The sequence below is a fragment of the Pan paniscus genome, chromosome 5 (genome assembly GCF_029289425.2).
Source record: "Pan paniscus chromosome 5, NHGRI_mPanPan1-v2.0_pri, whole genome shotgun sequence".
In the NCBI taxonomy this organism is placed as follows: Eukaryota; Metazoa; Chordata; class Mammalia; order Primates; family Hominidae; genus Pan; species Pan paniscus.
Window position 1 is genome coordinate 155016974 of NC_073254.2, and position 15992 is coordinate 155032965.

At 38.5% G+C, this 15992-nt stretch overlaps 1 protein-coding gene across 4 annotated transcripts in view; it reads right to left on the reverse strand.

The window, feature by feature from the left end:
* The window catches only part of HBS1L (HBS1 like translational GTPase), a 90351-nt gene extending 74814 nt beyond the window's left edge, over window positions 1–15537 (reverse strand). The window contains exons 1-4 of one of the 4 annotated variants that reach the window (XM_003827682.4): window positions 15276–15537; window positions 11232–11297; window positions 2663–2788; window positions 235–429 (exon numbers count right to left, since the gene is read on the reverse strand). In XM_003827682.4, coding sequence (XP_003827730.1) covers window positions 235–429; window positions 2663–2788; window positions 11232–11297; window positions 15276–15318 — 430 coding nt within the window. In that variant the 5' untranslated portion in view covers window positions 15319–15537. The remainder of the gene's footprint in view (window positions 1–234; window positions 430–2662; window positions 2789–11231; window positions 11298–15275) is intronic. The other 3 variants (XM_034962882.2, XM_008953029.5, XM_034962881.3) reach the window with 3 other exon arrangements.
* Between the last annotated feature and the right edge of the window lie 455 nt (window positions 15538–15992).

The window sequence follows — 15992 nt, forward strand, 5'->3', positions numbered from 1 at the left end:
AACAAAAACAATCAAGCAGTAAAATAACCACAAAAACAGGCTACAACAGAAGAAACACAGTCATCATCCTAAAAATCCCAACTAGATCAACTAATAATCAAAAGTTAACAATAACATGCAAGATTTTAATAGCTCAAGCAAATTAAATATTTTCTTAAAAGCTCAAGCAAACGAAAGCCTCTCTTTAGGCATTAACTATGTAAAACAAGTGAAAAAGAACAAGTAAAGGCATACCTTTTGCTATCTTTCCTGTAGATACTGTTGCCTCATTCTTGTCCTTCAAACTCTGCACTCTATCTTGTTCCAGAACCCCTGACAAAGCCTTCTGCACATCAAACTTGTTCTTCAGAACTGCTTCAATTAATATTTCATCTGGCACAGCATCTCCAAGTACCTCTCTCATGTGATCAAGGCATGAATAAAGACGAGCTAGAAAAGACAACAATGGTCAAAAGCTATACTAAATGGTGCAATGAAAGAACTTTTAATCTTCAAAACTGACTTTAAAATTTACAGCTGTACTAGAATATTCAACTCTCCCTTCTCTTTGGCAAAAATTATCTCTAATGATCGTATTTTTATCTACAATATACCTATCTTCCCTTATCCAAGGAACGATTTCGTTAATTTAAAAATCACTATAATAAAATGTCTCCTGAATAATAGTGACTAACGTTTCAAAAAAGTGTACATTGCACAGCATACACTAATATCTATTTTCAGTCACCAGTGATGATGGTATCTGCAATGATCATTTTTTGCATGTACAGAAAGGAAGGGGTGAGTGTGGAGCTATTTCTAATTTGTTAGTGAATCCAGTTATTCACGAAGTATATTTCTTATATTTCTCAAGCTGCTACCTTAAGTTTCCGTTTTGGCTAACTTCAGTTCTTCCCAGCTGACTAAAATAATCCTTAATGACTCTTTAAAAAACGGCAAGATAACATAATATAAAAATGCTATAAAAATAAGAAAGTCCAGGAGATTAAGGGGAGGATAGGCATTCTTTTTTTTTTTTTTTTTTTTTTTTGAGACAGAGTCTCACTCTGTTGCCCAGGCTGGAATGCAGTGGCGTGATCTCAGCTCACTGCAACCTCCATCTCCCTGATTCAAGCAATTCTCCCACCTCAGCCTCCTGAGTAGCTGGGATTATGGACGCCCGCCACCATGCCCGGCTGATTTTTCTATTTTTAGTAGAGATGGGTTTCACCATGTTGTCCAGGCTGGCCTCAAATTCCTGACCTCAGGTTTCCACCTGCCTCAGCCTGCCAAAGTGCTGGGATTACAAGCGTGAGCCACCGTGCCCAGCCGGCATTCACTTTTAAAAGAACAAAATTTAAGTCTGGAATTATCTAAGCTGTTTATGAATTTTAATTTTCTGATGACATTAGTATTAAAAGTAATTATTAATAATACTTATTAATGATTTAAAATCCATAAGAGCAGAGAGGCTTTGTATCCCTAGAACCCTTTGTATCTCTAGTACCAGGTAACTAGGGGCCAATGAATAAAAATGAATGATATATTCCCTTATATTTTTGTATAGCACTTGACAATTTTCACAATACTTTTATGTATATTTCTTTTGTAATCCTCATAATAAGTCTATGAGCTAGATATATCAAGCAAATTCTAACTTAATAAAGATAAGATTGAAAATCATGGCACTACTAAGTTAGCAATAATCAAAATAGAATAGAGGTTTTCAAACTCCCTATTCCACAAAACCATTTCACAGAATGCAATTTATATTTAATTGTACATGCTCATATGCTGAACAAGTAATCTACTGGCAATACCCTTTCTTTAAAAAAAAAAAGTATTTGATACTTCTTTCATTGGCCCATTAATTATTAAAAATACATTCCTGAAATATTTGGGCAATTCTGCTTTGCTTCAATCTAAGATTAACTTTTAAAGGCCAATAAGCTATGGGATAATATTATCTCTTTGATAAATACATCAATTATTGAAACTGTAACAAAATACTTAGTATAGCTAGCTAGCATCAGGGCCTCCTCTTTTTTATTTATTTATTTATACTTATTTATTTATTTATACTTATAAAAGAAGAAAGCTAAAATATAAATATCTTCATTAAAATGTTTAAGAGAGTTGAAAATATGCAAAAACTCAGAACCGATGTCATTACCAAGTTCTATCTTGAAACTTAATTCACACAGATGTAAATCTTGAAACTTAATTCACACAGATGTAAATCCTGAGGACACTTATACAGTGTCACTTTAGACTTCAACTGGTTTCTTCTGAAACCTCTTGAACTTAACATCTTTGTAAGTAAAGGAGTTTATGTATTCTAATCATAAGCTCCATATACAGCTTATGAAACAATTAAATCATCTGAAAAAGTTCTTCTTAACGAATCACTAGAGTTTCTCTCCCATGGAAAAAAATTTTAAATGGGATAGTTCAATTAAAATTTCAGTTACTAAACAATAGCCATACAATTTTTCAATCATACAGTTAAATACACTCCTCACAAAACATACTTAATAAAACATAAACTGTCCTTGAATATGAAAGATATGTTTACATCATTACTGTTCATAGTCACTGTTATAAACACAATAAAACTGATAAATTCTGGTGTATTTGGTCATTAATCACTTTCAGATAACAGATACACTACTTTTTGCTATACCTTGATCAAATCCACTGAGCTGATGGTTCGAAACAGAATTGGAAGATTCTTTCAGATCTTCATAATCATATTCTTCCACAGGCTCAACGGAAGGTTTGTCACGCCGTGAATAAATAAACTGAGCAGCTAGAATATAAAATGATCAAAGAATGCTATGGTATAGCCATTTCCTATTAACTTTTTTTTACAAAAGTTAAAGTAAAAATTAAAAATTCTAATCAATCACCTATAGTTACCCATATTTCATAAGGGATGAAAACAAAAACAATATCATATCAAAACATATACCTAAAATCCTACTCGAAGGTGCTTACAACTTATTATTCTCTTATAATCTTCTTCCTTCTTTCCCCCAATCTCTGAAACCATTCCACTCAGCCTACTTTCTCCCTGGTTTCCCAAATCTACCTTTTCCTAATATCTCTTCTTTGTATACTATTCTGTGTTCCCTGAAATTTTCTCTTCAATACAAATATTTCAAACCAAATATCAAACTTCTAATTTACATAATTAAGAAAACACAAGGTGGCCAAGCGCGGTGGCTCACCCCTGCAATCCCAGCACTTTGGGAGGCCAAGGCGGGTAGATCACCTGAGGTCAGGAGTTTGAGACCAGCCTGGCAAATACAGTGAAACCCCATCTCTACTAAAAATATAAAAATTAGCTGGGCGTGGCAGTGGGCACCTGTAATCCCAGCTACTCAGGAGGCTGAGGCAGGGGAACCGTTTGAACCCAGGAGGCGGAGGTTGCAGTGAGCCGAGATCACGCCATTGCACTCCAGCCTGGGTGACAAGAACAAAACTCCATCTCAAAAAAAAAACAGAAAATAAAACACAAGAAGTGCTAATTTTGCCTGAATCTAAGAGTTCACGGAAAATACAGACTTTAATCTTTAAACAACTCATGCTTTCAATCACACACTTTCAATTATACAGGGACACTGTAAACTAGTGTCATATACCTAACTTTAACTTTCAGACATCTGTGCTACTCTGCAATACTGCCAAACATCATCACTCAATATATAACTGGGTATTCATATGTATCTCATTAGGGAAAGGAAAGGCAGATTATCTAAATGCCAATACATGCCTGAGTATCATAAATGAAATACAAGTGAGCAAAGGAGAAAATCACAGGCATATCCACAGTACTAATGCTTCCAGCTCTACTGGATGGCCACTGAACTGAATCCTGGACACTGTGTTCAATTGTAAAGGAACAAAATTAAAGAATATGTTAAGAAGGACAGAAATATAGATATAATATTCAAAAGGCAAGGTATTATTAGAGGTATTATCTAGCTTTCTATAAGAGCACAAAACATGTTAAGTTCATTGACTTGTATATAGATTATCAGGAAGATATTATTTATTAAAGGGAAGCTACATTCAAAATTTATAGATATACAATCACATTGAGGGGCAGAGAAAAAGACATCAAAATGCATAGATAATGCATAGAACATAAAGCTGCAGTGTATGTGTAACACCTATACTTGGAAGGTTAAAGCATAACCACTCTCTATTCATTGTAAAAGTCAACGGCCTTACAAACTAGAAGGGAGGGCAAAGAAGAAAAACGTAATGACTTATTTTAAAAGCCAAATGAGTAATACCAGACAACAAGCACTGCGGAAGCACAGAAGTAACCAATGAAGACTGGAGCATTATAAAAAAGGAGGTAGGAATATAGGGAAAATTGAAGAGGTGGAAGAGATCCTGAACAAGGAGAAAAGAATAAGAGAAATATTAATAAAGAGCAGTTGAGAGAATTCAATCCGTTCTACTATAATGCATGTTTCCTTAAAACAAATTAGCTCATGTCAATGGGCTATGAAAGTGTAACATTGAGGATGTTATGAAATTTTGTTTATGAAATTTTTCTCCCAAAACTTCAAAGTTTTGCATCACTGCATAATAACAACACATATAAAGTCCGATAACACCAACCACAGAGAAATATTATGCTGTAAGATAATTGTATTGTAATGCCACGTAGCTCCACATTCTTCCCCTTGGCTCAGTTTGGACATGTGCCCTGTTTGGAGAGCCCTTACTGCTTGGCTCTCCAAGGTCTGTGAGCATTGTGCCTTTACAATATTATCCTTTAGTTTCAACCCTTTCTTACATCTCCTATCAAGCTTTCACCTTTTTTAAAAGTGTAAAATCCTATATTTACTGGAGTACTTATTAGGAAATTAATGTATCTTTTCAAATGTGCAAGCATTTTTATTAAGATAATTATTTCTGTTTCCACTCTATAGGTGGAATGGTTTGTCCTGATCTTATTTTTTCCCATAAGTTGTTAATTTTAGTATATAATTCTGAAGACCACAAAGTTTTTTAAGAATGCACGTTATGTTGTGTACGTATGTATGTGTAGGGATATATATATCCCTATTTTCCCCCTCTTGTGCAAGTAGATAACAACACTGGTATAAGGTCAGCATGGCTAAATAGCAGAAGAGACATCCTATTTCATAAATTCTCTAAGAGGACAACTTTTTTCACATTACAAATCTCAGAATTAGAGATGTGTCTTTCAATCAAATGACATCTTAGCATTACATAATACTTAGACTGATAGCCTTTTGTTTTAAAGTGGTCCTTAAAATAATGATACACCTTACAATTCATGGCATTTTAGATTTAATAAAATGTGGTATAAATGATGCCCTTTGGTCCCTGGTGCTTTCCTGGCTTTAATAAACTGTATTCAGTTTCATCTAAAAGTAACAAACATCCTTCCCCCAACTTCTCCTCCTACCCATGAACTAGGAGGGAGAAACCTAAGACAAATTAAAAAACTAAGTGAGGCATGAAATCAGATGTTTCCCTCAACAAGTTTCAGTCAGGAAATACTGACAGGGAAGAGGAAGTTTTCAATGCACGGGCTTCTCCTCTGCCTGCCAGGAGATATTTTTTCTGCAGTGGGGTTGAGGGTGGTCCTATACGACCACACACACCCAACACATAACTCCAACTCAAAAACCCATACTGTGGCCACTATTTTGGAAGTAGTAATGGTTGGATTTGCAAAGGGTGGGTGGGGGGAAGAGTAAGAAAACTCCCCCAGGAGAAGTATTGGGTCGGTGCAAAAGTAACCGCAGGTCTTTCCATTACTTTCAAAGGGTGGGTGGGTGAGGTGGGGAGCAGTCCAAACCTCTGAAGTTGTACTGAGAGCCCCAAAAGCAACAAATACAACAAATAAAGGAGTGAGAGAAAGTAATGACGAGAAAATGGTAAATACAAAATGCTATCCTCTAAAATTTTAAATCACAAACTTTGAGGGAAGTGCCTTCTGAAAAAACGGACACCTATAATTTTTAAAATTTAAGGCATTTTGACAAACATAAAAGTGCAAAGAATTCAAAACCTAACACCTGAAACTTCCTACAATGGTTTCCTAAACATCTTAAAATAAAAATCACATGAGGCATTCATTAAAAATACAGATTTCTAGGCTTCTTCCCCTGGAGATTATGACTCAGTGGTGCTGGAATGAAGCAGGAAATTTGTATTCTTAAGAATTATTCCGGCCAGGCACAGTGGCTCATGCCTGTAATCCCAGCACTTTGGGAGGTCCAGGCAGGTGGATCACCTGAGGTCAGGAGTTCAAGACCAGCCTGGCCAACATGGCAAAACCCCATCTCTACTAAAGATACAAAATTAGCTAGGCGTGGTGGCGGGCGCCTGCAATCCCAGCTACTTGAGAGGCTGAGGCGCGAGAACTGCTTGAACCTGGGAGCCAAGTGGAGGTTGAGGTGAGCCGAGATCGTGCCACTGCACTCCAGCCTAGGCTACAGAATGAGACTCTGTCTCAAAAAAAAAAAAAAATTATTCCCAGCAGATTCATATCACAAGGTAAGATTAAGAAACACTGGTGACCTACAAGTCTCCCCTTTATTCTGGCCCACCTATACGCCACTTTGTGGACCATGATCAGTTATCTGCACAAAATACTAGCTCCCTTACTCAAAAAATTCCAATAAGTTGACACTAAAAACACAAAATTAGAAACTGTCTTTCACAATTTCATTCCTATTTTCTTTCCTAGCCCTCTTTCCTCCTGCCACTTGCATTAATCCCGGTAGTCTGATGAAACAAGCCTCACTCAGAGGCCATTGCTTAAGCAACGTTGTTTCCTCTAGCTGGCATGCCATTCTTACTCCCAAATTTCCTAGCTTCAATCCCACCTCCTTCTAGAAGCCTTCCCAGACTCCTTCAGTCAGGGTTATTTTCTTTACCCACAATACTGTTGTAGCAAGTTATTTGAACAAGACTTTAAACAAGCTTCCTTATACCAAACTAATTTATAAATGTATTAGAATAGTGTTTTTCTTACAAAAAAAAAAGAATATACAATAAAGGTGTGAAATTAGAATGGCGCAAACAAAGATTACTTCTAATCATATTAGCTGAAACAAAATACATCACCATTCAAATAAAGTTTTATATGCAAACTCCTTTTGCTACCCCCTACTCTTTGACATAGGTTCAATACTCAGTATCAATCTTTCTAAAAGAAAGAAAAGTTAACATTTAAAAATCACCATCCTAGGCTGGGCATGGTGGCTCACACCTATAATCCTGGCACTTTGGGAGGCCGACACAGGAGGATCACTGGAGCTCAGGAATTTGAGACAAGCCTGGGCAGCATAGTGAGACCAGGAAAATTGAGCTTAATAGAATTCAAAAAAAATATACACGTGCTGATGAATTTTAGAAAGAAATTCCAATTAATTGATAAAGTCTTTCAATTATCAGACTTCATTACACCATGAATACAATCAGCTTTTCAATGACATTAGCTGCTTAAGAATAGAAAATATTCTTCTAAAACCATTCATTTTTTATTGAAAATTACTTGGAAAATATACCACTATAGAGGAAAGTAAGTTTCTTATCTGATGTTACTGCTATTTTTAAAATGTTTTGAAAAATTTAAAAATCCAAAGTCGTATGCTTTTGTTAAAAATCAGTTTGTCACAGAAGAAACCAAAAACATTTAACTATCTCCTGCTTTGATAAGATCAGTTGGCTTCTTGGTGTGTTCGAAAAGTAACTCTCAGAGTCAGACTGTCCTGAATACAAACCACAGGTAAGAGCCACATCAAAAGCTATGAGAGACACATGGATAAACTCCGTCTCTGTCCTCAAGAAAGCTAGGCCATAAATGCAAATCTCAGAGAAACACCCTTTGAAGGTCTGACTTTGTACTATTACCTTATTATTCAAGATAACATAACATTTATCCAGAGAAGCCTAGATAAATGACTGTGTTAACCTGCAATATTAAGGTGTCTTTCAGTAATCCCCCCTCTGAAAGATTCCACGCTTATACAAAGTCATATTCAACTAACTTCCAAGTCCTGCAGACCTCAACTCCTGTAAATTTTCTCTTGAATGTATTTCCAAATCCAATGTTACCAACTCTTGCCCTAAACAAATGGTTCTCAATGCATACCACGAGCATACCCCAGTGGGCTTGTTAAAACATCTGCTATGCCTCACTCCTAGTTTCTGACTCTTGGGTGGAGTCCCCAACATTGCATTTCTAACAAACTCTCAAGTGATGCTGATGGTTCACTTTGAGAACACTGTCCTAAAATAGCCTCATCTCCTCTAGATAAATACATGTAACAGTCTCCTAACGAGTCTACTTACATCCACCCATATACCACCTTTAATCCATTATCTATGTATTAGAGATTTTTTAACTCAAATCTAATATAACCATATCATCTTCTCAGTTCTATATGCCATGCTCTCTAATGTGCTTAGAATGTGAGTGATGAGGATAGCACTACCAGACATCACTTTGTCACCTCTAATATTTAAGTTACCTAGTCAACTGTGATGCTGAATTATAGGAGCCCCAAAGGGCAAATGCCTAGGAGGTTCCTAGAAAAATGTGAAATTGTTTTATTCCTAAGTCACTACAAAATGTCTTCTCTTTTGAACCCCTGAATAAGGAGCTATAAAGGAATGCTGCTTATTAAGCCACCTCTCAGCTTCTAACCTACCATCCTTTACTCAGCTTTGTGATGCTGGATTGAAGTCACTGCAAAGCACATTTCTTCTTTGATACCTGGCTCCCTTTTAGGATCATCCAATAAGGAGATATGAAAGGGACACTGGAAAGCCAGAGAAGGCAGGCACATGCTCCTTTCCTTTTGCTTCTTGTTCCAGTATCACCCCAGCAATACTCACTTCACCTTCCAGAAGCAGTTTCTTCCAATAACTGCAATTAATATCCGTTTTCAGTTTTTCCAAAACTCCCAGAACCAGCTTCAATTTGCCTCTTCACTCCCCAGACAACACGACCAGCCAGTAGGTTGGAATCCCCTCTTTAAAAGGCGGAATCCCCTCTTTAAAAGGCTGAATCCCAGCTCTAAGATTCAGGGACCTTCTGAGGCACCAGCATCAGCCATGCAGTGCCTCCCTGCCCAGAGGTCTGAGTCCTGGCCCCACAGTCCCTCTTGTGAACTTCAGAGGCAAAGCAGCAAAGAACCCTCTCCTCAAGGTCTAAGTCACAGCTGCAAGGAGCCTCCACCAGCTTCTAAAAGGTGGTTTCAACCTTGCCTTTTGTTCCCCTAAGAACTAGGGACAGTAAAGTGCTTCCTGAACTTACTACCTTCTTGATATCCTGGTTGCACTTTTTGCATTATTTGTTCTATAATACCTCATTAACAACTTTTTATGTTAAATGTTCTCTGATAAAATAACTGGTGCAATTTTTATCTCCTAACAGAATATGGACTGATAACAGTGAAACATTAAAAGATGAGAGGAAAAGCCACGATTAAGCTAAATGAGAAAAGTACTTGACCAGAAGAGCAGGCCTGTACATAAGGAGCTAGATGCATTTCAGAATAACCAGTTAACAGGAAAAGGATGACAGAGTAGATATGATAAAGACAACTTCTAGCATATCTATGCCTTTACAAAGAAAAAGAAATTATAAAAGTCAGAAGGGGCATATTTGGTCTGCAGAGGCTAAAAATAGGATGAAAGCAGGTACAGTTTATAAGACAGCCCAGCGGACTAGAGGGTAATTAAGACAAGGAGGATGTATTAGTCCATTCAGGCTGCTATAACAAAATGCCATAAACTAGGTAGCTTATAAACAGAAATTTCTGACAGTTCAGAGGCTAGGAAGTCCAAGATCAAGGCAGTCTGTGTGTGGTGAACACCCGCTTTCTGGCTCACAGACAGCACCTACTTGCTGTGTCCTAACATGACAGAAGGGCAAGAGTTCTCCTTGGGACCTCTTTCACTAGGGCATTAATCCCATTCATGAGGGCTCTACCCTCATGGCCTAATCACCTCCCCTCCCAAGGGCCCCACCTCCTAATACCATCACCTTGGGGTTAGAATTTCAACATGTGAATCTGGGGGAAACAAACATTCAGACCATGGCAGAAGGCTCTGAAAGAAATGTTAATTATATCAAACCTTTAAACTTGTGAAAAATGAGTTTTATAAATTATATTTATGCTATACCCAACCACAGGTAAATATACTATTATACACTCTTTTTATACCATATTAAATTTTTTTTTCCATTTTTTGAGATGGAGTTTAGCTTTTGTTGCCCAGGCTGCAGTATAATGGTGCGATCTCAGCTCACTGCAACCTCTGCCTCCCAGGTTCAAGCAATTCTCCTGCCTCAGCCTCCTGAGTAGCTGGGATTACAGGCACTCGCCACCATGCCTGGCTACTTTTTGTATTTTTAGTAGAGACAGGATTTCACCATGTTGGCCAGGCTGGTCTCGAACTCCTGACCTCAGGTGATCCACCTGCCTCGGCCTCCCAGAGTGCCGGGATTACAGGCGTGAGCCATCGTACCTGGCCTACACCATACTAAAATTTAGCAGGGCATTTTAACCTGTGTAGATAGTAGGCTGAAATTTGGAGACAAATGTAGTGTTAGGGAAATAAGTGACAGGAGGATCAGGATTAATGACTCAGCCTTTGCTGGGAAGAATATATGAATGTTCTCCTTATATGGTGGCAGAGAAGAAATCTTTGGGCTGATAATCTAGAAGATGCAGCTCTGATGTGGAATCATACAGAAATATGAATGCCAAATTCCTCTGTGGCTCCAAAAGAAGTCTGAACTACATGTATTGGTTTATTTACCAAACTGTTCAACAGATAAACTAAAGTACTGTATAAAGGAAAGTCTAGGCATAACACCTCCAAGTTTCTAATACTCAAAAGATCCTTGAGGATATAATGGCTGCCTGCCTCCAGAGGCTTCAGAATTTCATTATTGACTAAATTACCATTTTAGTATATTTAGATTAACTGCATGATGCAAAGTATGGTGGAAAAGAAGCCACAGTCTTTTTCACATTATTTAAAACTAAATAATAGAATCACAAATTTAAATTCTACTCACAGGAAAAGAAATTATTTTATATGCCTTTAATAATTAACATATAATTAACTTTTTAAATATTATATATTACAGTCTCACAGAACACTCCAGTCCTTGAACGACTAACATTTACGTTTTTAAACACCAAATCTAAGGAATCAAATTATTTTTAAAAATTCACCTGTTGACGGCGAAATACAATAATCATCCTCTACAGACTGGCCGTAGAGATCATCATCTTCAAAATCTAAAATAAAGACAAAAGAGATAAATTCATTTACAAGTTCTTTTTATATTCTTAGTTACTAGTGAGGAAGCATCTGAATCCTCTCCAAAATAAACTGTTTATCAAAATTTAAGGATCCTAGAATGTCTATTTTCAAAAAAACTCTAAGAATTTCACCCACCAAATAGGTTATTTACTAACTCTATATTTATAAAGACATACACAGTTCTTCAGTTGTTAAATTAATTGGGTTTACCCAGGTCCCAAGTTTTCACCTCATAGGATCAAATACAATAATCCTATAAAAAATATACTTGAGGCCAGGCACGGTGGCTTACGCCTGTAATCCCAGCACTTTGGGAGGCCGAGGTAGGTGGATCATGAGGTCAGGAGTTTGAGACCCGCCTGACCAATATGGTGAAACCCCATCTCTACTAAAAATACAAAAATTAGCTAGACGTGGTGGCGCGCACCTGTAATCCCAGCTACTCTGGAGGCTGAGGCAGGAGAATCACTTGAACCCAGGAGGCAAGGCTGCAGTGAGCCAAGACCGCACCACTGCACTCAGCCTGGGCGACAGAGCAAGACTCTGTCTCAAAAAGAAAAAAAAATACTTAGTCTCTCCAGTGTTGACAAAAATCTGAAATAAACCATTTTTTTCACCATGTGCCCTCTAAAACCAAAGCACTTCTCTTCCACAGAACATGGGGGTATACAATAGATCATGAAAGTAGTATTTCTTTATGGAGAGCTAGGTAACATCTATACAAACCAACTTACCCTAAACTCCCTATGCCCACCTGCTGATGGCTAACTGCCCTTTTTTTCTGCTTCCTGGGATATGCTCTTTGCCTAGATTTTCCGAGGCCATTTCTTTCTGCTAGTTAAGGTTCCAGCTCAAATGTCTCCTCTTTGCACAAGTCTTCCCTGACCACTCTGGATAAAGCAGTAAGCCCCTCTGCTACTGTTACCCTCCAGCACACTTACCCAATTTACAGAGCGCTACGCCTGTTCACTACATGAGACTATCAGCTTCTTCAGGGCAAGACTTGGTTTAGCCAACTACCTGGCACATATGGGGCACTAGATTAATATTTGTTTTATTATAAATTAATGAATCAAACTAATTACAACTAAAAACCCACAAAGAACATAAATATATTTACATAAATTTCATTTGACAAACACTAACACCATGCCAGGGAGTAGTTGAGACAACTGTGGTATAACAGTGAACACATTTCCAGTTATCACTGCACCTAAAATCTGACAAGGAATACACACAAGATAATGGGCAATTACAAAACCATGTGACAGGTGCCTGATGTGAGAAACACAGAGCAATTTGGGAACACACACATGAATGACAAAACTAGAACGGGGAGTGGGGCAGCTAGGGAAATATCCCCATTAATATAATATCCAAACCAATTCCAAAGGATAGAGTTAGCTAGTTTCTGAGGGTATTCATGCAGCAGGAACAGCATGCTCAAAGGCTGAGACCAAATGCTTACAGCAAAGAAAAATTAGATAAATGCTACTATTGGGCAAAAACGTATATGATTAAATAAATTATTAGATCACAATCCCAAGTTAATAAAAATTTATTTGCAAATAAACAAGGGGCCATTCACAAACAAAGTATTTTTAGATATTGAAGACAACAATAGGCCAGGCATCGTGGCTCACACCTGTAATTCCAGTACTTTGGGAAGCCGAGGAGGGAGGATCTCGCTTGGACAACACAGCCAGATGCTGTCTCTACTAAAATAAAAAATTAACCGGGCATGGGGGCACATGCCTGTAGACCTAGCTACTCGGGAGGCTGAGGCACGAGGATTGCTTGAGCCCAGGAGTTGGAGGTTACAGAGAGCTATGATCATGCCACTGCACTCGCACTCTAGCTTGGCCAACCAACAAAGTGCGATCCTGTCTCTTAAAAAAAAAAAAAAAAAAAAACTCTTTTTTGCTAGGTCAGTTTGTCAATGCTGAAGTTGACCCTAAAGTGCCACAACATATAAAGATGAAGAGAATTCTTTCCTGCAATCTTCATAGTTTGTTTCCTCAATCAACAAAATTATGAAATATTTACCACATGTAAAGAACATTGTGCCAGCTACTTAAAGTATGGATTTTGCCTTCCTGAGACTTTTAAATCAGTGACTGAGGCAGTCATGTAAAGTATTACATAAATTACAGAGAAAAACAAAGTGGGAGTTAAGTAGCGGAACCAGTAGGTTTTAGAACACAAACTCTCTCTAATGAGGTTATATTTCTTAACAGAATCTTTAAATTATTATTCTGAGAATTCAAGAGAAAGCCTAACTGGGAAGAAGAGAAATAAACTGGACCTTAATGAGTACAACTTTTATAAACAAGAAAAGGGGATGAACCTCCTTAATGTTACAGGAACAGCTTGGTTATGATGTCACCAATTGTTTCAAAGAAGCATGACAACATGACAACCTAACCTCAAGAAGCCAAGGTGCTCCCTGAGGCCAAACACCTCTCCTCCATGAAGCATCCCTTAACATAGAAATCCTGCTTAAATTCCCCCCAATCCATTCTGAATTAAGTGTTCTCATCTGTGTATCCCTCCCATAGCGTTTTCTCAGTACCTTTTGTAGCATTTTTCATACTCTAATAATCTGTAACTCGTATAATCTTCTCCTTTTAGACCACCCTCAAATATCTTACTTTCAGTCCTCAAAGCTTAGAACAGTACTCTAAGCACTAACTTAATGGTGGTTGAGGAAATGATAAACAACTATTAAAGAAATGAATGAATAATAAATAGGCCTATTCATGTACTTTATATTTGCAAAAATCTCTCTCAGTCTAAAGTCATTTCTTAGGTGACAATGGTCCACATGCAATACCATCCACTGCAATATTTATTTAAAAGGGCCTCCATTCTAAAGTAACCACCAGAAAATTCACATGTTCTAGACGGACTGAGGTCACAGGTTCCAAATGGAGAACAGGGTGTTAGCTGCCCTCACTCTAGTTAAAGCATACTGATGTTCTATAATAACCTACTGGGGTGCCAATGACAATCACCAACATATTAAGCACTACATGTTCTGCACTTCGCAAAGCATAGTTCTTTATTCTTCTCCTGCATTAGTTCATTTTTGTTTATATTTTTAGTTTATGTGATGCTTGGTGATGCCTATAGTTATCTACTGCATGAAGAGGGATGTGGTCCTCCTAAAAATAATTCTAACTCCTGTTAACTCCTACAGAACATTCATACAGACATTTTTATTTCATTTTTTAATATCAAAAAGTCCTTTCCTATACACTCTTTCCTCTAGTACTGCCGTTTATTTACATTTCAAAATACATTTATATCAAGCATTACCAGCCAAGAACTAAGTATAAACTTCAAGATCCATCTGATCGACTCATTCTTTGGGCCTTTTTAACATGTGTCTTTTCTACTGTCTCCTAAGTTTCCACTTTGAAATTCGTTGAAAAATAAATCAGCGCAAACTGATTCTGCACTAGGTATGTATGGACATACACAAAAGGTTTACCATGTAAATCTAACACAGGTACACGTCCGTTGAATGTATTAAGTCAATCTGTGTTTTACAAATAAGCAACGTTTCATGGACATTTCTCAAAGGGGATCTGGGAGAGAGGAGCTAGAAGCAGGCACGTTAGTGCCCAACATGGGAGGAAACAATGGAAGAGGTGATAATGCTTACGTGCCTAAATATCACCGGATCTCAACCTCACCAATATCCTACCCCTATGACGCTATGCAGCACCTCCCCCTCCCCAAATAAAATCAACCCCAGAGGGCAGAAATCATGACTTAAAAACGACGGCATTCGAAAGCACTAGAAGGCCTGTTATATTCCCCAACTGGGGCTCTCCCAATCCCGACAGCGCAACACTGACGAGAAACTCACAGATTGAAGTGGATGCCAACGGGCTAGGATCCCAGCTGTAGCCGGGAAAAGAACGTCCCGGCATGACCCTGCCACCTACCTTCATCGTAGTTATAGCCTCGAACATTCCGATGCCGGGCCATGACGGCGGAGAGGGCGTTTGCCACAGCCCCTTAACTCCTTCCAAAACACTCCGCTTAGATACTGATAAGGCGCCAACTGCAGCCTGGAGAACCCCTATGCGCCATCTTGGCTTCCCGCAGGCCTCTGCGCCGAGCGCCTGCGCAAGCGCGACGTCTTATCTGTGCACCGCGCGACGGCAATGCCTCAGGGTCACTGTCCGCCTCCCTGAGGGCGCATGCGCACTGCTGCGCAGGCGGGACGAGGGGAGGGAGCGTTTGGGAGTGGCCCCACCCAAAGGTTGGGCGACGGAGGGGGATGGGGAAATCCGCCGCCTAGAATTGACTGGTTTGGACTAAATGTTGCAAGCGGGGAACCTTGAGCTACCTACGCCAGCGTTCTGGATTATTTTCCAAATTTGGTTTCTGATAATCTGAGAAAGCTATGCGCTCAGTAAGAGCAGGGACCTTGTTTTATCAAACTTTGATCTTTCATTAAGCACACAGTGGGCATTCAACAAACTTGTGTAAACTTGGAATCAGATTTAGCCCAGGCCGGTGCGGTGGCTCCTGCCTGTAATCCCAGCACTTTGGGAAGCCTAGGAGGGCGGATCGCTTGAACTCAGGTGTTCGAGACCAGCCTGAGCAACATAGCGAGGCTCCGTCTCTACAAAAAATACAAACACTAGCCAGCCCTG